The sequence below is a fragment of the Colossoma macropomum genome, unplaced genomic scaffold, assembly GCF_904425465.1.
Source record: "Colossoma macropomum unplaced genomic scaffold, Colossoma_macropomum, whole genome shotgun sequence".
NCBI lineage: Eukaryota > Metazoa > Chordata > Actinopteri > Characiformes > Serrasalmidae > Colossoma > Colossoma macropomum.
Genome location: NW_023494800.1, coordinates 20,181,025 through 20,200,628, shown reverse-complemented (window position 1 = coordinate 20,200,628; position 19,604 = coordinate 20,181,025). Strand labels below are relative to the sequence as shown.

General features: G+C 41.8%; 1 protein-coding gene across 2 annotated transcripts; it reads left to right on the top strand.

Annotated features, from left to right (window-relative positions):
- The first annotated feature begins 2,371 nt into the window (after window positions 1–2,371).
- Window positions 2,372–19,441, top strand: esrra (estrogen-related receptor alpha). 2 transcript variants are annotated; one of them, XM_036587700.1, is made up of 8 exons: window positions 2,372–3,218; window positions 6,422–6,525; window positions 10,455–10,841; window positions 12,490–12,606; window positions 12,761–12,874; window positions 13,226–13,393; window positions 14,113–14,382; window positions 15,550–19,441. In XM_036587700.1, exons 3-8 carry the CDS (start codon window positions 10,460–10,462, stop codon window positions 15,801–15,803), a joined length of 1,305 nt encoding a protein of 434 aa, XP_036443593.1. In that variant the 5' UTR covers window positions 2,372–3,218; window positions 6,422–6,525; window positions 10,455–10,459; the 3' UTR covers window positions 15,804–19,441. The 2 variants fall into 2 exon arrangements, with proteins under 2 accessions (XP_036443593.1, XP_036443594.1); XM_036587701.1 differs by lacking the exons at window positions 2,372–3,218; window positions 6,422–6,525 and adding an exon at window positions 6,704–7,067.
- Window positions 19,442–19,604: the final 163 nt, after the last annotated feature.

Here is a 19,604-nt window from a genome sequence, read left to right as displayed (position 1 = left end):
TAAAGCTTTATCTGATCAAAGCATACCAGGCCCAGCAGCAATATTTCAGTATCTCAACTCTCTGGTCTTCAAAAACGTTTGACCTTGTACTCAAGGACACTGTGAGTGACGTCACTAGCCGGCAGTATTGCACTCTCTCGCTAGAGGGCGTTGTACCAGCGTTTGCAATAGGAACTGCTCTTCCTTACTTTATTACCCTCTCTATTTATAGCCTGGAATTTATTGATGACTGTAGCGCAATTTACTGGGGACTATACATTATAATAAGACATAACAAGGACAAGCATCAAATATAATAAATCCTTGTGAAACAGGAGATCTATTTCATTTGCATTCAAATGGAGATCACCAGTCCATTATAACAGAGTTTTATAATAGGTTATATATATGCGCACCTTACCAGATCAAGAGCGCATCCTTATTATAAGATTCGACCATGTGTTGAACAAAGTCACAGCTGCAAAGAAAAAGAAAGTCTCTTATGTGCCTTTTTTTTTAAATATTCACATATTTTAAAATAGACAGGTATTTACTCTCAGAGCATGTGTCTGTACACCCAGCAGCAGTCACAGCTGCAAAGAAAGGCAATTTACGGATTAAAGCAAGGTACACCTAAAAAATACACCTTTATTGACCATGAGATTCATTTAAATGTGAATAAGCCACTCCTAATGCATTCCTGCATGGACTGACTCTCTATTTATGTATGTGTTACCTATGTTGAGCTTCACCAAATGAATAGACCCTTCTACAGCCTTTAGATGGCTTCCAGTTGGCCCCTTTGCCCATTAATGTTTGTGTAGCTGTTCCCACCTGTGTTGGGGTCACGACCCTGGGCAGCATTCCGGCACAGCATGACCTTCTGTGGCAAAGTCATAAACCACATTTACTCAAAAAGCCCCTCTCCCCCACCCCCATCAAATGAAAGACACAGAAATGTTAATCTCTGTTAAACTGTTTAACTTAATATATATATATATATATATATATATATATATATATATATATATATATATATATATATATTGTATATTGATATTGTATATGCTGGTGTCTAAAGAAATAATTCGCAAAAAACCAAGTGAACACAATTTTCCCCAAACCCCAAACACAGCTGATCAGCCAAGATGTTTGGTACATGATGTTTGCTAATTTAGTTTCAGCAGCTACGAGGCTAATGTAGCTAACAAGTCATGCAAGTCCATGTCACCCAAGATAGTTTAGGCTGATAGAGACTTCCATTATATTAGCCTTGTAGCCCCACTGCTAAACTAAACGAGCAAAGTTCAGACTCCAAAAATATTTTGGCTGAACAATTACAACCGAGGTAAGAGGAAATCTGTGTTAATATCATTTTTTTAAAGTGAATAATTCTTTTTATTCTCCATAAAGTCAATGTGTGTGACTGCAGCCCTCAGGAGCTCAGCTGTAATGCAGTATGTGCGCTGTGACCTTGAATTCAAGGTCGCCTGTGGATTCTCAATGACACTAGCAGCACCACCGCTCCCTGCTCCATATTAATCTCCTTTATGGCTGTATAGAGCTGCATCTTTTATGTTCTTATCAAGGCTGGGGGAAGGCTTAATCACTTAGGCTCTGCTATGATTTAGGTAGCCTACCTCAGCTTTCAGATGTCCCTTCTTAGAGGCTAAACCGTGTTTGTGTTTCTTAGATACATTAGCCTGCTAAGCTCCCTAAACACAGGGCTACACAGTGAGCGCAGAGAGCTTCCGGTGCTTGCGGACCCGTTTCTGTAGGGTCTTTTTCTCTTCCCGTCTCTTCTTTCTCCCTCTTCTCCTCTTCTGTTTCCTCTTCTTCTCCTTCCCTCTCCTCTGGCCCTGCGCCTGGAACTTTTTTCTCCGCACCAGCTGACTCAGAGCAGCGCGCTGGGCCGAGAGTCACAAGACCGAGCAGAGTCTGAGTCCGAGGACAACTTTTTCCATGCCATCTAAAGTGATGTGTGACTTTACAGCAGCGTGGCGCGCCACGACAGCGCCAAACGCACTGCGAACACTTCTCTGACCACATAGCTACTAAAATATTAAAGCCGGGCAGTTTGTGATTGAGTCATTTTTAAGGTCAAGAACGTTCATATTAACCCACAAGAGCTGCTCTAATGGACGCAAACGTGCGGACAGTGTAATCGTCCCTGCATGGGCCTAAATGAGAGCCTGTCCGGTCCTGTTCCACTGGAGCTTTTGTAACTGTTGTGCCAGACGTCGCCCGCTGTTGTAACTGATCTGTCGTAAACGCAGGCGAAGGCCACATGATTTCGTTAGTCACGAATCGTGACTAGCCATTTCATAACGATGATCAAAAAAACAGCCCTGGCGGCCGCCTGGCTACGGGTCTGTGGGCTACCAGAGCTTCCTCCTTTTGATTTAGACCCTGAAAATAGTAGCACGCCGGTCACAACCAATTTCCATGAGGAGCTGCATGGGGACACATCAAACGCACTCAGTCGTGAGGCAGGACGGACATTACAGCAGGACGATGACGTCGAGAGAAGCAGGCGGGACTGGAAGGGTCGTTGTTTCCTTTCCGCCCGTATTCAGGAAAGCCCCGCCTCCTGCGCTGGGATTGGCTGAGAGTTCATGACTCGCAAGCTGTCCGGATCGTGGCTCAGAAAAACAGACAACCAATCGTTGTGCAGGGGGACGGGGCTTGTGTGAATACGGGTGGGGAAAACAAACAACGCGGTCTGGGAAGGACGTAACGGAGAAAGAGCAGGAAAAAAGGGCAGGAGGAGGAGGAGAGGGAGGGGAAAGACGGAGGGACAGGCAGTACGTAACCACGATCTCACTCGTAGCAGCGGAAGACGAGATTCAAGCTTCCAGTAGCAACAGAAACGGCGGAGGAAGGACCCAAATGACCTGAAACATACGGATTAAAATCCGTCGCTAGGTCGCTCGGACGTCCTGCGGTTGCGAGGCGCAGCGTTAGCTCTGTCTAAATGGTGCAGTGTCGACGTGTCTGGAGCCCGTTTTTAGGATAAAGTCACGCATTTTCTCCCGCTAGCCTACAGTAGTCCTGCTCAACATCGCTAGCCTAGTAGACCGGTTCAGCATCTGTTCACTAAACCGGACCGTAGGCTGTGATGGTCCACAACTCGTGACAACCGCATCATTGGATTGACTGCTGTTTTTTGTTGTGGGGTCAGCGGTCACAGTAGCTCCATATCTGGCAGACAGTCTCCAGAGGTGTTCCCACAAATGCTGGTAAGTAAGAGATGCTAAATAATAATGCTGTCGTAGTGCATGGAGTCTACTCTCTACACGTTATCTTCACCCTGACTGTGTGGCCAATGGTTCTCCGCCAGCCTGTGAGCTGTTCATCAAGAATTCTGATGGCATCCAGTCCAAATGCCCGCTAAGTAAAGCTTAACTAACTTTCTTCTGTAAATTGGATAACGTGCTTTAATAGCTCGCTAGCTTAAACACCCCCCTCCACCCCCAGACCAGTGAGCTTTGATTTATGAACGTCTGAGCTTCAGTACGTGAAGTTAAAACCCAGCTACATAACAACAGCCACATAGGTTGAAGTGTGAGAGCACTTAGCGCTCATTCATTAAAGCAGGGAGGAAAGTCCGCAGTAGGCCAGCAGTTTGCTGATGCCTGACCTTGATCGTGTTGTCCTAATCCTGGTCCATAACATTGTGGCAGCCACTGAGGGGTTTTTTTTTCCAACTACATCAGTCATGTCGCATTTCCCATTGGCCTTCGGTTGCAGTCCGAAAATAAACCCACCACACGTCAGATCATCAGAGGCTACTCGGCATTCAAGTATTCAAAGCTGTTGTAGTTACTGACTGGCTGAACTCTTAAAAAAGTTTATTTCCATTTCTCTGGGGCATGGCTCACTTCTCCCTTTCTGTGCTGGCCTGATTCAGTTAGCTGTCAACTTTCAGAGCACTTCACTCCACTTTTCAACTGCACTTTTACCAGCTAAACTCTCAGTCAGTGTGTGTTTTGGTTAACAGAGGCTAAACTAATGTTCAGGGCTTCATACACACAAACCTCTAATACTGTTCTGTCAGTAGGAGATTTACGGCCTGACTCTTAGTGGTCAGCTTGGGTGTTTGGGACGTAGCGAGGTCACGGCAGGTTCAGAAGCTTTCGTTTCTGCCCAGTAATGTCCAACACCTCTAAATAGAGTACAGAAATGCAGCTCCATTATAGATACTTTATGATACCTATCAGTAGCCCATTCTGTGTGCACTGCATGTGCTTGCTATCCCTCCTAACTTGGCCGTGCCACCCATCTCTGAACTACTGGTTCAGATCCAGTAAGTGCTGGCCACTGCCCTCCCCACAGGACTGGAACTGAGAAGGGAGTCCCTGCTCTTAAGAAGTCGTAATCCAGTTTTACAAATTAACCTTTCACCGGTCAGGGCTCACTTGACAAGGTCACCTTTTGAAGTCTGCTTGGCAATCTTTGCAGTACGCTCACGTTGCATGTGTACTGTAGCCAAAACGCAAAGTCTAATAAACTCCATTTATCTTCCATTTCTCTCTGCTGTGAATCAGTTTTACACACTGGGTTTCAGATAACACAATCAGTCAATCACTAGGCCACTGTGCCTTCACTTCATGCATAACACCTCTTGAAAAAAGGTTGTGTTTTGTCTTTGTTTGCCTTTCTTTAAACCAGTAATAGAATGAGATCGTATTATCACGTTCTGTTGTAAAGGATTCCATGTTTAGGCTGTTAATGGTCACTAGAGAAAAAAGTTGAGAAGCAGGTTTCCAACTTTATTGTGGATCATTACATAATATACTTCGTATTATTTAATAATAACAAAAGTAATAATGACTAGTAACTTATTAATAAGGAATACAAAAAGACACCTTTCACAGGTCTAAATTCAGTCAGTTTGCATCTTAGTATGTCTTTCCTAAGATCTCTTATGTGGTTGCTGCTATAAATTAGCATAGTTGAATACTCTAGGCCCATTTGCTTAACCTCCTTGATCTTTGCATTGTTTGCAGGTCTTTTGTGTTAGCATTTCACTTAATCACACTGACTGTTGATTTGGTAACAAACCTTTTAAGGCTCTTCCACTTAATAAAACTGAGTACATCAGCAGTTGCACCTGAGTTAAATCCCCATACCAGGTCAGGCCATCTTTTAAGATCATTATTCCAATTGTTTGCTTGTCATATATTATCATCAAACTACAAAGCTTGTAGGTGTAAAAAAGCAGATAAAAGCTATTAAATTAAAAATAGATATGAATGATTGAGTGTATTATTGTTCATATCAGTCATGTCTTTTGTATCTTTTTGCTTTTGTTCTGAAAGTCATTGTTCTGTGTATCTCTTTAAACTTGGTAAATTATCACCCAGGTGAAATGGCACATTTCTCTGTGCGATAGAGAGTTACTGCGTCTGTCCTTCAAGCCCTCATGTGACTTTGACCTTTGGAATGTGTCAGGGAAGGGGGGGGGTATTGTGCACAGAAACGTGTGAGTGTGAGAGTATGTCCCCACTACGCGTGCAGAGAGTGTGTGAATGACAGTGAGCGAAAGCAGCAAATGTTTGCCTATGAGAAAGACAAAGAAATATTTTCCCAATCTGTCAGCATTTTCTGACTAATGGTGTTGATGGGGAAGACACAGGCCAGATACAGTGCGATAGACAGGCAGACAGGCAGGCAGCCTATTAATGGCTGAAAATCAGACAGCCACTCATTCTGCCCTACATGAGGTATAGGGGCATATACTGAAATGGCTTTTTTAAAGCAATACATACCTTGCCTAGGGAATATATACAATCTATATTTGTATGTGTGTATATATGAAGCCAAAAGAAGGCAAACAGTTCACCAACAGATCACTTGAAGCTTCACTATCTTAAGCGTATCACATATCCTCAGTTTGCTTGTATTAGTTTAAATGCTATACTAAATCAAAAGGGCTCTGAAGTATTTCACTGTTACATTCTCGATTCTAGGGATGCACAATGATACGGGAACCATACTGACTTTGATTTCTTTACAGTGGTGACAATAGGAACCTGGGATCTTAATGTCAACAACGCTATTATATAAAGTGATTATATATCATCACTGTCCAAAGAAAAACAATCTTCACATTGATTTACATTAAAAATAAAGAATGTTTTTGCCCTCTCCTGTAAAGTTACTTTTGTGTAATAACTCTGTGAGGGAGCTTTTAGAGGCATTAAATGCTTCAGACATCTGATTCCTATCATCATCATCGTTAGCAATTCTGAGTCGGTAAGTTTCTCTAGAGCAGAGCATTTTTAACCACTCCAAATGACTTTGTTTACACCTTAAACATTTTATTATACAGATTTTTTTCTAAACATCTGTAGAATTAGCCTTTAATTCTGTTCTAGATAGATTTTGCAGTGTCACCCATTCAGTTTTCTTTTAACAAATTCGCTGTGGTATCTTACAGGGTTCCTGATGGCCAGTGTGAACTGACCCATTGTCACATATCTGAAATCAAAACGAAGTGCGAGGACTCTGTTCACAAGAGAAGCTGAAAGCAAAGGTAAAAAGGTAAGCATTTTCTCCAAATAACACAGCAACCCACAGCAATGTTTAGGGATGGGTTCTGCTGGGAAAAGACTGAGCAGCCCTCATGACACAGTCTCGATTGAGCAAGGGGCATATGAGCTGTATTGTCTGGGGATAATTCTCACAGGCTTTGTAACCTTATAGTAACCTATTTGAATAAGTCAGCTCTATTGTTGTGACTGAATTGTGTTCAATCTAGAGTAGCTGGTAACGGCTCCTATTTTTCCCTTTAATACATGTGGCACATCTTACAAAAACGGACAAACCGGCTCTTTTCTCAAGCTGCTCCTCCTCTCCTCCCTCTTGAAGACAACCAATGACTAACGACACGTTTTAGAGTCCATGTGGGGGAAAAGTGAAGTTCAAAAATGCACCCAAGTCAGGCAGCAGGATTTACGGTCAGGCTTTCGTAGCTAAAAACGGATAACTTCTCGCTGCTTGAGAAAATAATCCTCTGAGGCGAGTCTCCATAACGGCAAGGGTGAGGAAAAGCGCTGAGCTTGGCTACCTTAACCAAGGTAGAGGTAAGTTAGCAGTCGCGGTATGCTAAGCTAACGTGGCTAGTGCGAGTGAGAATGGGGGCAGACGGAGAAGACTGCTAGCGTGCTAGTTAGCGTCTCTGTCTGCTTTTGCGGTCCTGTCCTCACCAGAAAGGAAGAACAGACCAATCAACTGGGTTATTTGAAGACTCAGAACAGGTGAAGGTTAGTGTGAACGCAGTTGTATCAGTAGGTTATTGTGTTGGGCAGGATTAAGACACTATGCTAGCTAACATGAAAGGCAGCTAGTCCACCACTCTGAATATCTAAGCAAACAATCACCGTCTGTCAGCTGGGTTTGATCACCTGTTAGTGGAAGTGACACCTCTGTGGGACTCGCTTGAACTCTCCAGGCTGCCCAGTTAACCTGCTGGACTGACACCTTTTTGTTTTCAGTTTTTCTTTTTCATTCCGGTGGAGATTTCTGCCATTCTGTGCGTAGGATCTGTTAATGCCGTTAAAGATAAACATGCCCTCAGATTAGGGCTGGGCAGAATAACGATATTTTGTTAATTATGTCACAGTACGCTCTTCGTCACTACGTTTCATTGCAAAGTGAGCATAATTAGGCCTGTTTAACAGGATTTACTGCAGCTCAGTTTATAAAACATTAAATAAAAATCATTGACGTTGTACGTTTTTTTTATTATACTGTTTTAATATGCGGCACTACAGGTTCTATTTTGTCTGCTCCAACTTATTAAATCTCAGAAAAAAACTAAATATTATGATGCATACTGTCTATCATGAAAATGTCTTAAAGTGTCATTATATAATATTTTCTGCCTTATCGTCCAGTTACAGTTATATTGATCTCTAACATTGTAAAAAAATTATAAGATTTGTGTAATAATGTGAAAAATACTTATAATAATATTTTTTAGCTTATTTAATATTCTTGTAGGATTGTTTTAGAGTCATCTGTAATACTTGTTTAGTTTTATGTACAGTGAACTGTAGTAATCGTCTAAATGTATTATAAGATACTTACAGGAGTTCTGTGTAAGAATCCTTATAGGAATCCTGTAGTATTACTGTAGATTTTATGCAGGGAGGGATATGGTAAGAAATTCTCTTGTGTTGTCTCCTTAAAACGTTGATGAAGTAGTGGACTTTACTAGAAAGCACAGTTTGCTCCCCACTGTGTTTGAGCTCATGTGCCTCCATGACAATAAAGTATAATGTCTCTTGCTCAGGTTTGGGTGTGAAGGGAGGGGGGAGTAGGGTGTAATGTCAAAGTTCAGAAGTTGCGCAAGTGATGGAACTCAGATTGTAGGCCAGAGTGTTCGGCTAACTCGAGGCATTGGGCCATGGTTACACTCTGTACACTGCTGAGAGTTACACCATTTCACTGGAGATCAGGGGAAGGAGGGGACTACAGCTCTCTCAGCTTTCCATGAACCTCTCCACTCCCCCCCATGTCTCTCTACATGTATCTCAATCTGTGTGTATGTATGCACTACAGGTGACTCTGAGGACACCTGTTGTCAGTTCTTCTGTCTCATCAAATTCGTCATCAGTGATCTCCTTATTTCAGTACTGTGGGCTTAGGCCTTTTGCTACTGGCTTCAAACTACATAGCAAAGTGAATGGTGTATAGACACCATTCACTTTGCAACCAGGATGTTACTGTGCATTGCTGTGGTTAGATTAGCAAAAGCAGCCTACTTTCTGATATGACTGATATGGTTCAGTGGGAGATCATGTTGGAAAACATCTTGACCAGCAAATTTAGTGTTGCCTTTAGATGATTACCATGCCTACCATTTGACATAGATAGCAGCGTGGTGTATCCCCATGTTTGCTCATTTTCACAAACAGGTTTCTGAAAACACATATTACTACTTTTGAGTTTTTTGAAAGTGTAGTATCATCTACTGTTGCTAACTGGGATTAACATGGGGTCGGAAAGCCAGGGCAACATACAATTGCAGCTCACTGAAGTGCTAGAAGTGTATTCTGTCAAGTGCTTTGGGTTTAAGATGAGCCAAAATTATTTTTGAATAAGATTTTTAAATGTGTAATTTTCATAGTCATTTTAATACACTTTATTAAAAAAACAAATGGCTGTACACATCAGTTAAATTCTGTATTAATACAGCAGATTATTAAAAAGAAGTTGTGTTGCCCTTGGAATACTCTTTGACTGTTATTTTGCTTGGCAACCATTAGTGGAGTTTATAACAATTATTATAATAAATATTATTTAAATGTTGGTTTATTTTGTCAGATTGTGTTTTCTCACTGTTTTATAAAAGCAATAAGCCACAATAGGTTTATTGCTCTTTTAAAACACATGCCTTATCAGACCTTCAAGCAAAAGCCTCAGAAGGGCCTACTGTTTTTAGTATGTGGATGCCAGAATACATGATAGTGGTTTGAATGCATTTGAATGCCTTTGATGGCTAATAGTGAAAGTTAATGATGATACATATGTATTATTGAATGGCTTGAAGTTAGAAGGGGCTAAACTCCATTGTCTTCTTTGGGCTTTGGAAAGTATGTAAACAGCCCAATACCAATGGCGCCCAGGAGTCGACACATCCCCGTTTAACGTGGCTCCAGCTCTCATTAGGAACTGCTATCAAAGCAGTACTCCCTATTTGGCAATTGTTATATGTCTTGTGTAATATTGTATTTAGTAATGTCTTTGCTAACAGTTTAGAAAGTGAAAGATCAGCAGTGTCTCTGAGGAAGGACGAACTGTGGGTCTGGTAGAGTGGCTGGGAGACTGCCTGTCTCTGTCAGGTCTCTCCTTCTAGAGGTATAATTAGAGGATTGTCTCTCCTCTCCCCTGGATTAATGACCCTAATCTGGTGTGGGCGGAGGCCAAAGTGTTGGGATTATGGGCCGACTCAGTGCAGAATTCAGTCTGTTCTGCACACACAGATTTCTGTTAGATCCCAGTTATAATTTGAATGACTCTCTAGTCTTAATCCCTTTAAACATCCATTAAGCACTGCTGTGGAAGCTGCAGTGAACACACAGGTGAATGGTCACTCAGATCTCTTCAATATATGTTTCGTTGTGCTGTAATCCTTCCAAGATTTCTTGAAATAGAATTCAACATCCTTAAGGGCCTGTGTACCCGTACTTCAATTGCATATGGCTGCATAACATATTGGTTTTATAATAGTTACAGCATAATTCATAGTAGTTACTGTGTAATAAGTCCTAGGACTAATAGCTGAATAAAAAGTCAGAAGTTAACCTGCACTACCATAAGAAAACTATTTGTCATCCTTTGTTGCCTCCTCTTTTGTAACTGTCTTTTCATTGATACTGAGGTGTAGACAAAGATTTATGATAATAAGCTCCTTCTACTTGCTTAGAGCCTCACTTCTGTCTCTGTCTCCCTCTCACCCTCCACAGGTATCATGTCTTCCAGAGAGCGGCGCTCTGATCTGCACATAAAGGCAGAGCCCAGCAGTCCGGAGGGCGGAGGCGGCGGGGGCAGGACCAGTCCGGGTGGCGCCTCCTCAGACTCCTCGCAAAGCGGTGGAGGAGGTGCTCGGGGGGACGGCGCTGGACGCTACTCCTCACCCACATACAGCCCAGCCCTCCGATGCCACTTCAAAGAGGATGGGGCAGACGCAGCGGACGAAGGCTCAACGGGCAGTGGGGGTGGCCGCTGCAAGTACGCCCTCAGCACCCTCCCCAAGAGGCTGTGCCTGGTGTGTGGAGACGTGGCATCGGGCTACCACTACGGCGTAGCCTCATGCGAAGCCTGCAAGGCCTTCTTTAAGAGGACCATCCAGGGTGAGCACACCTGTCTTTTAACAAGCCAGTTTAGTATGCTGCTTAACTGAGGATGTGCATTCAGGCTAATTTAGGTATTCAAGTATCTGTAAGGGGCGGCACGGTGGCACAGTGGGTAGCGCTGTCGCCTCACAGCAAGAATGGCCTGGGTTCGATTCCCGGCCGGGTGACCAGGGTCATTTCTGTGTGGAGTTTGCCTGTTCTCCCCGTGTCTGCGTGGGTTTCCTCCGGGTACTCCGGTTTCCTCCCACAGTCCAAAAACATGCAGTCAGGCTAATTGGACGTGCTAAAATTGCCCCTAGGTGTGAATGTGTGTGTGATTGTGTATGTCTGTCTGTCTGCCCTGCGATGGACTGGCGACCTGTCCAGGGTGTATCCTGCCTTCCGCCCAATGACAGCTGGGATAGGCTCCAGCACCCCACCGCGACCCAGAAGGATAAGCGGTTTAGATGATGGATGGATGGATGAAGTATCTGAAAGAGTTCATGGTTAACCACATATATCTATCTGGTTAACCACAGGACAGGAAAACAGTGGAAAAAAGTGTAGGGCTGTAAGCTTTGTTCTTTAGGTAAAACCACTGGTACTACACCAAAATATGGCAGCACACTGACAAATACTCAAATAGCCAATTCAAATGAAAGTTATTCAAATAGCCGAGGGAAATCAATATGTTTTCGTTTTGGAAGAGTAATGGAGGATTCGTCTTCAGATAATCTAATAAGCTAACAGAGCAAGCTAGGTTGAATGCTGATGAGAACTCATCTCTCATCAGGTAAGAGAGGAATTTTCTGTTCAGTGGAATTTTTTTTTGTGAGAGAAATATATTTTTCTTTGTTTCTGGACCTAGATATCATCAGCTAGAGTAGTAGCCAGGCCTACTTATATAGCATACTTACTTGAAAACACAAGCAAAGCTATTGCATTCCACTGAAAGGTTGTATATTTTCTCTATCAATGGAATGAATACCGACGAATAGTGATTTCAGTATACAGATACTGGGACCTCAATTGGCACTCCTTGCACATCCCTGCTATTTACTAGGGCTGTCTCCAGCTAAGGACTTTGGTGGTCAAAGGCCTGTTTTTTGACTTTTAAAATTGTATTTGAATAATTAATCCCTCCATGCCCTTTCCTTTTCTCTGTGTTCCATTTGCCTTGCTCTTCAGATCAGTAATATGTTCCTAAAATTATTTATACTGTAGAAGTGGGCAGTTTTTTTGTTTTTTTGTCTGTTTATGATGGCAGTTTTTAAAAGTGGCACTACTGGTGCATTTTGTTTGTGTATTAAAAAATTGAGATGTGTATTGTGTATTGTGAAATTGTCGTGTAATGTGGTATGATATTTCTGCCATATCACCCACTCATTATATATGGTACTGTAAGTTTAAAACAGTATTTTTGTACACAAGTTTATACATAAAAATAAAGAAATAAATTCAGTTAGTAGACTGACAGAAAGGTCAACCAAGAACACTACAACTTTTTAGTTAACTTGTCAACTTAGAGGGGATATCCTTAATATCGCTTTGTGACAAGGTAACCAATGAGCTGGACTTGTAGGTAAAAGAGGGGAACTATAATGAATCCTTGAACTCTGGTGTTTATATTTATCCTTGCCCCCTCCACCTGCCATTCCCTTCTCAGGCAACATTGAGTACAGCTGTCCAGCGTCCAACGTGTGTGAGATCACCAAGAGGCGCAGGAAGGCCTGCCAGGCGTGCCGCTTCACAAAGTGCCTCAAAGTGGGCATGCTCAAAGAAGGTGAGTGGAAAGGACAATGCCCTTGGCCCAGTATCTGTGCTGTATGTCAAGCAGACGATGCCCTTGGTGCAGTATTCACATCAAAGTGAATAAATTTTGCAGAGCCAAATCCTACTTGAAAGTGAAATAAATGATTGGCATGTTGCGTCTGCAGGAGTCCGTCTAGACCGAGTGAGAGGGGGGAGACAGAAGTACAAGAGACGGCCAGAAGTGGAGAATGCCACGTATCAGAGTGCCCCAATACCTATAAAGAAAGAGGGAGAGAAAGGTGAAATATCACAAAAGATTTCACAGGGGTGGAATATGCATATAGATATGTAAAAAAAATCTTCTGTATGCTCAAGCATATTCCCCACCAACAAACATTGTGCAACCCACATGTCTATTTCATCTACGCTTGCCTCCAGCTACGTCATGTTGTTGAGTAATCTCACAGAAGCTTGATTATGTTGTTTATGACACTGCATGACATACTGTTAACTATAGAAACGGACAAAAGTACTTTGCATAGCTAAAAACAGTATTACTTCTTATGTTAAAGCCTAATTTTTTTGCCCATATGTTTTTTGGTTTTATATCCCTTTATAAGAGTCTGTTATATGTTACATGTGATTTATAGGCTCTCCCAGCATCATTGTCTCCCACCTGCTCGTGGCAGAGCCTGAGAAGCTGTTTGCCATGCCAGACCCCCTGCAGCCAGACACAGCCCAGCGCACCCTCACCACCCTGTGTGACCTGGCTGACCGTGAGCTTGTCGTCATCATCGGCTGGGCAAAGCATGTCCCTGGTGAGAGAGGAGAACTCAAGGGCTTGGGGGAGGGACCACCCGAGGGAGGGATAGAGAGGTGAAAGAAGGGTCTAGATTCCAAATGTGAAGATAATAAGGTAGCATTTTTTAAGGCTGTTAAAAGACCAGCTGGGAAAAGCAATGGAGAACTTGTCAGCCCTTGTCTTTTGATGGCCCTCTGCTCTCCACTGTTGAGAGATGCAGAGAAGTGCTGAGTAATCACACACCTCAGTGTAGAAGAACAGGTGCCTGGAGGAAAGAGGCCTTATAATTGAGAGGGGAGCTGGAGGTGGAGAGTGAAAGACCGAATGTGGGAGGTTTTTCACCTAATTGCTGTCCAGAGCCACAGTGAGGTTTTCTCTGACTCTTTGCGCAGGACCTGAGCTCACTGACTTTTGTCAGTTCCAGGCTATTTTGAAGAGTGTTTTAAATTAAGGAGTATTATTGTAGCTCTGCCTTCCAGGTCCCACATGCTTTTAGTCACTTATAACATACACTTTCCTTTTTTGTCTCTCTCAAAATCAGTTTATATGTCTAAAAGTTGAATACATGTATTATAGGCTTGTGGACAGTGTAAAACTGTAAAAAGTGGGATAGATTTTAGATTAATTTGTGTTATTGAATTTTTAACAATTAGTGTTAGTATTTTGACTGCATTGATTGAATGAAGATGTTAAATACATACTCTTACTGTCTCTCTCTCTCTGTGTGCTGTGCAGGTTTCCTCTCTCTGTCACTGGCTGACCAGATGTCAGTGCTGCAGTCTGTGTGGCTGGAGGTGCTGGTGCTTGGGGTGGCCTACCGTTCTCTGGGCTGTGAGGACGAGGTGGTGTTTGCTGAGGACTTTGTGCTGGATGAGGAAATGTCGCGTGTGGCCGGCCTGACTGAGCTCAACGCTGCCATCTGTCAACTGGCACGGCGCTTCAGGGCTCTGCAGTTGGACCGTGAGGAGTTTGTCATGCTCAAAGCCATTGCTCTCACTAACTCAGGTGAGCAGCTTGACCACTGGAACTTAACCTTAGCCAGGATTCTTAATCTAAGATAATGAACGGCTGCAACGTTTCATGAAGTGGTGTTTTCCCAATACACACGAGATTTAACTTGGTGATTAACTTTGGGGTCAATCACATGTAACAAAGCAGGGAAAGCACTAAACTACAGTTCTCAATGATTTTACCAAGATACCAAGTGTAATGTTAGAATGCTCAGTACCAAAACATTACTATGGCAAAAAAAGGTCATTGAATTGAACACAAAAAATACTGTTAGTGCTTAATAACATATTTATTTTCAAATTCAGTCCATAGTTGGAACATGGCTTCATTCAGCTTGCTATGAAAGGAGGATTAACAGTGAGACGGGGAAATACAGTACAGCTTAATTTGCCTCACACTGTTGGCATGCATTGATTTACCCGTAAACAAAATACCTCAACGTTGTAGTCTAATTAAAAAAAGAAGCAAAGACTTCAAAATTTAGAGCACTAGACTTTTAGCATATCATGCAAAACTGTACTAATCTATTCATGATGTATATTATGAACCTCCAGGACCTGAGAATGATGTTTTTCTATTTTTCAGTGATTTTTATCTTACACTGTGGAAGGATCAGCCATTTTGTATCATGAATCAGACCCGTATCAGTCCTGTTTTGTAAATGTGTTGTAGAAAGCAAGCTCCTCATTGGCTATTTCACCTTTAGCTGATAGTATAGGAGCGTGAGAGCCCCAGGACAGTGTCGATTACTGTAAACAGTCAACTCAATCCCTAATGCTGCTTAACCCAAAGCCACTCTATTTGTTATGCAAATACTAGGAGTCACATGTGATTGCTTTCAATATAGTTAAGAGCCCATGATCTCCCACAGTTTTGTGTGCACACATAACAACAACTTCCTTTGCCCCACATATGGCTGATTTTTTTGCGAACCCACCACACACTTCAGGTCCCAGATACTTTCATTCACTAATACTGTACAGATGGGGATACCGTCATGTTGATGATTATCCTCAGCTGGTTTTCAGTTTGTTTAAAGGAAGTACAGATTTTAGCTCATCTTCTGTTTGATCTGTGATGATCAGTGCTATAGTTTCACTACTTTGTAACAGTAAAGATGTTAAATCTTTCTTTCTTCACCTCTGTATTTATTTTTCTCAGACTCAGTCTACATTGAGGACATAGAGGCTGTTCAGAAACTGAGGGATCTTCTTCACCAGGCTCTGTTGGAGTTGGAGGTGCAGCAGCGTCCTGATGACCCGCAACGAGCCGGCCGCCTCCTCCTCACACTGCCCCTCCTCCGACAGACGGCCAACCGCGCCCTCACTACCTTCTACAGCATCAAGACCCGTGGAGGAGTTCCCATGCACAAACTCTTCCTGGAGATGCTGGAAGCCATGATGGACTCACCTTAGCGAGGAAGGAGACGAAGAATGGATTAGTGAAAGAGTGAGGAAGAGACTCAACAGTAGAAGGCATGACTAGTCATTTTTAAGATGAGCTTTTTTTGTTGTTAAAAGAAAGCGCAAGGGCTGAAAGGCGAAAAGAGGGATGTTTCTTTTCATAGAAGAGCTGAAGGGCAAAAGTCTTTTCAAAAAGGATTCATGTGTGAAATTTGTAGCTTTGAGGGGTCATGCATAACTTGAGGTACTTAAACTGAATGGTTGTCAGCCATGGATGTCCTCTTTGGATTTAAATTGTGTTGAAGGCGAAATTGGACTGATTTCTTAAACCACAACACTTGTTTGATACTGGATTGAGGTACCATGTGGGAATAATAATTGTGCTCTAAAGAGATATCAGAGTCATTGGAACTGGTCACCATGTTAATAGTTACCCTTATCATGCAGCTTCCTTCAGATTTTATCAACGGAAATTTATACAGGACCCTCCATCACTGTTAACCTTAGGGGCAATGATGTGTTTAAGGATGTGTTATGGATGAAGGAAACCTCCTTCTCAGCCTCTTTCTTTATGGTAGTATGGCAGATTTCAAGGGAATCAAGTGGTCATGAATAGCTCCCCCTACTGAAACAATAGCCATAGAAAACACAACATAACTGAAAATACTTATCATTGCAGGCGACCATGTAAAAAGAGCCATGTTTAACCTACTTCCAGTCCCTCTCTGCTCTCTCTTATCTAGGTGTAGTCAGATTGCGCAGCAGTTTAGAAGTACTTGCCGATACATGAAAGTGCTATCTTAATTCACCCTGCTACATTTCTTTGTGGTTAGAAATATGCAAGACATGTAAAGGAATACTAACATCTGCAGAGTGGACTGTGTGCAGACAGAGAAGTGTTATAAAATATACATTCAGCTGCAACAAATGAAAAGAGGTTAACACTGAATACAGTGGCACGTCTGACACTACCAGAAATATCGTATGTGTTCTAACATGCAATATATTTTAAAGCAATATGTATGATTTCACTCAGCAAAGTGCAACAAGTCATCCATTTGTCTCTGCAGAGGGGGCATTGTTGACTTGTCTCGGTCAAGCCTTTTGTTCATTTGAAATTTAATAGTGCAGTTGCACAGCAAAGGCAAGGGGTAAACAAAGGGAATGCTATCAAATAGAACACCATTCTTAGAGTACAGAGTAGTGCACTCTTTGTAGATTTTACAAATTTGTTCCATAGATTACCCACCAGAACATCTTTGTATGTGTGCGAGTGTGTGTTTCTGCGCAGGGTGTGTGCTGTGTCAGAGTTAATTGATGATGGTGCATTTAGATCAGGGTAAAAAGAGCAACCTCAGCCCCTGTAGGCCAGCTGGCTCCGTGCTTCGGGCCTGCTGACGGGGAGAGAGATATTTTTTCTTTTTTCTTTTGTAATCCACTTGAAAGGACTGAGCAAGAGCTCATCCTCAAAGCAAAAGCTCACGGTTGGACTTGATGTTCTTCAGGTGACCAATACCACATTACACTGGCCGCCGGTGCAGGAGCCAGCGTTGAGACTGCTCTTCGCTGTTTGAGTCGTTCTGCTAAAACGCAAACATCGCTTCTGCATCCTGAATCCCTGGAGAGACTTGATAAGGAATGGATCCGTTTTCTGAGAAAAAAACGAACTTAAACCCTCGCCACAGACATGGACGTAGTAGATGGCCGTCATTGGACAGCTTGAACCAGGAGGATGTGTGCTGTGTGACTGAACTGCCAGCCTCATTGGCTGAGAGCTACATTTGATACAACATGAAGAGCCTCACAATACGTGGTCAATAAACGAGCCCTCTCAGCCCGAGACCATTTTTTTAAAATATTGTTTGACGTTTTGGTTGGTTTCACTGCTGTTTTTAGAGCCGTTTTTAGGTTGTTTGCAGACGTTTGTCTCGTATTATATGCAATCATGTTCAGAGCCCTACAACTCTGCTACCTTTTTTATTTATTGTTTGCATTTGAAAACTCAAGAGGAGGAAGAAAAGCCAATTGCCGTCCAGGCCAAGGCAGAATACATAATAAAATCCAACCACTGATCAACAGTTTTCAGACCTCTGTGAGATTACAATGTGTCTTCAGGGTGCTTTTCACCGTATGTTTGTAGTAATGACTGTATGTGCTCATTGAGAATGGTACAAATTACGCTTACTGCAGGTATAAAGGAAGTGGCATCCTGTACACAGACCGTTCTGCAGCAGTTGAACTTTCATAAGGAAATCTCTATTAATATGACCTAAATCAAAGTCAGCAGTAAGCTTAGTCTTGTTCTGAGAATAACCAGCCCTTGGGAAACAGTCTAATAGGTGCTTGAAATTTTGATCCGCTAACATGAGCTTCTTTTCTCGTTTGTGGTTTGTTGTTTTGGCTGACTTGAACATAGACTTTCAGTATAATGTTACACATGGCCTCAGGTTTGGTACTGAAATAAAGCAATCCGTTTGGTTGAGTGTTGTAAAATGTTAGTTTTTCTGTTGAATTTGTTTGGTCTTGGTTTCTTTTCCCTCTTCGTAATTTTTTTAACAAAGCTTTCCAGTTATCTGTGAATACTAACTGAAGTAAATAAAAGCGAAAGCCAGGGAAATAATAATATAATGTCTTTTTATGTGAGCTAATAGTACAGTTATGCAGATTTCAGGCCCTCAGTATAGGCAGTGTTGAACACTCAAGTTATTACATTTTTTCCCTTCCTGTCCCTCACTAATGTCACCACTTCTGCTAACTGGCTGAACGCTGGCTGGACTTCAGTAACACGTATCATTGTTTCAAGTTGCTGTACCCGAGCAAATCAACACTAAAATGCTCTGTGGTTTGTTTAATAAGTTGTCAATGTTTTTTCTGCTCTTTTGTACACAGGGATAAATGTGTCTCTCTGTCAGTGGTTCTTGGGATGTCACAGACTGTGTACATAACCATGGATGTCTGGGTCCATTCAAAGAAAGTTGTAAAAATGTCAATGTTTGTGTCAATAATTCTTATATTATTAATGATAATTATAGCAACTATAATAATGATATAACAGTAGTGTTTTCATAACTGTCAGCATTATATGATGCCATTTTGTCATTGTCGACATTAGATGAGATTTTGGATCCTCACATGGTTTAGAGATCATTTAAGGTCATGGGTAGCTGTTAGTGTGTCTGTGTATATTTATGTAAATGAGCAATACAAGAATTTACCAAAACTATGTTTTCACATTTCTCTGTATAGTGACATACTGTAAATCGAACCTCAGCAGTAATAACAGTGATAACAATCCATAGAAATAATGAAGCTTATAATAAGGTAAAGAACAAATCAATGTTTGTATTTTAAAAATATTGTATTTAAAAGATTAAATTCTATTTTTTACTCAATTTGCTGATGTTTATTAATATTATTTGTTTTTTTTCTTTTTGTGTGTGGGTTTCAGTCTAATGATTGTGAATGTCTCTGTGTGCTGTTCTCTTTTTTGTAAAGCTCCATAGTTCAGCAGTAGTGACTATATTTCAGCAATTTGTTCATATTGAATCACTGTGATGAAAAGGCAAACACTAAAACACCACAGGAATATAGGGGTATTTTAAGATATTGTCGGTGTCTTGTGTTTTGTAATAAATTAACACACGTCAGTATTTGCCTTTCGCTCTGTCCTTTGTAATGGTCTCGTTTGTTTGCTTGTTTTTTGTGAGTTGTAACTTCAGTGCTACATGGTGCCAAAACTTATTTCTGACAGTCATCATGAAACAGGATGTGTAGATACTTCTTCAAAAGTGTTGAGAAAGAAAGGACTTATTT

Bases quoted from the DNA above. Each gene is read 5' to 3' on its own strand.
- esrra (XM_036587700.1), top strand. From the start codon at position 10,460: ATGTCTTCCAGAGAGCGGCGCTCTGATCTGCACATAAAGGCAGAGCCC. The intron at 10,842-12,489 runs GTGAGCACACCT...TTCCCTTCTCAG, and splicing joins CTTTAAGAGGACCATCCAGG to GCAACATTGAGTACAGCTGT. The intron at 12,607-12,760 runs GTGAGTGGAAAG...TTGCGTCTGCAG, and splicing joins AGTGGGCATGCTCAAAGAAG to GAGTCCGTCTAGACCGAGTG.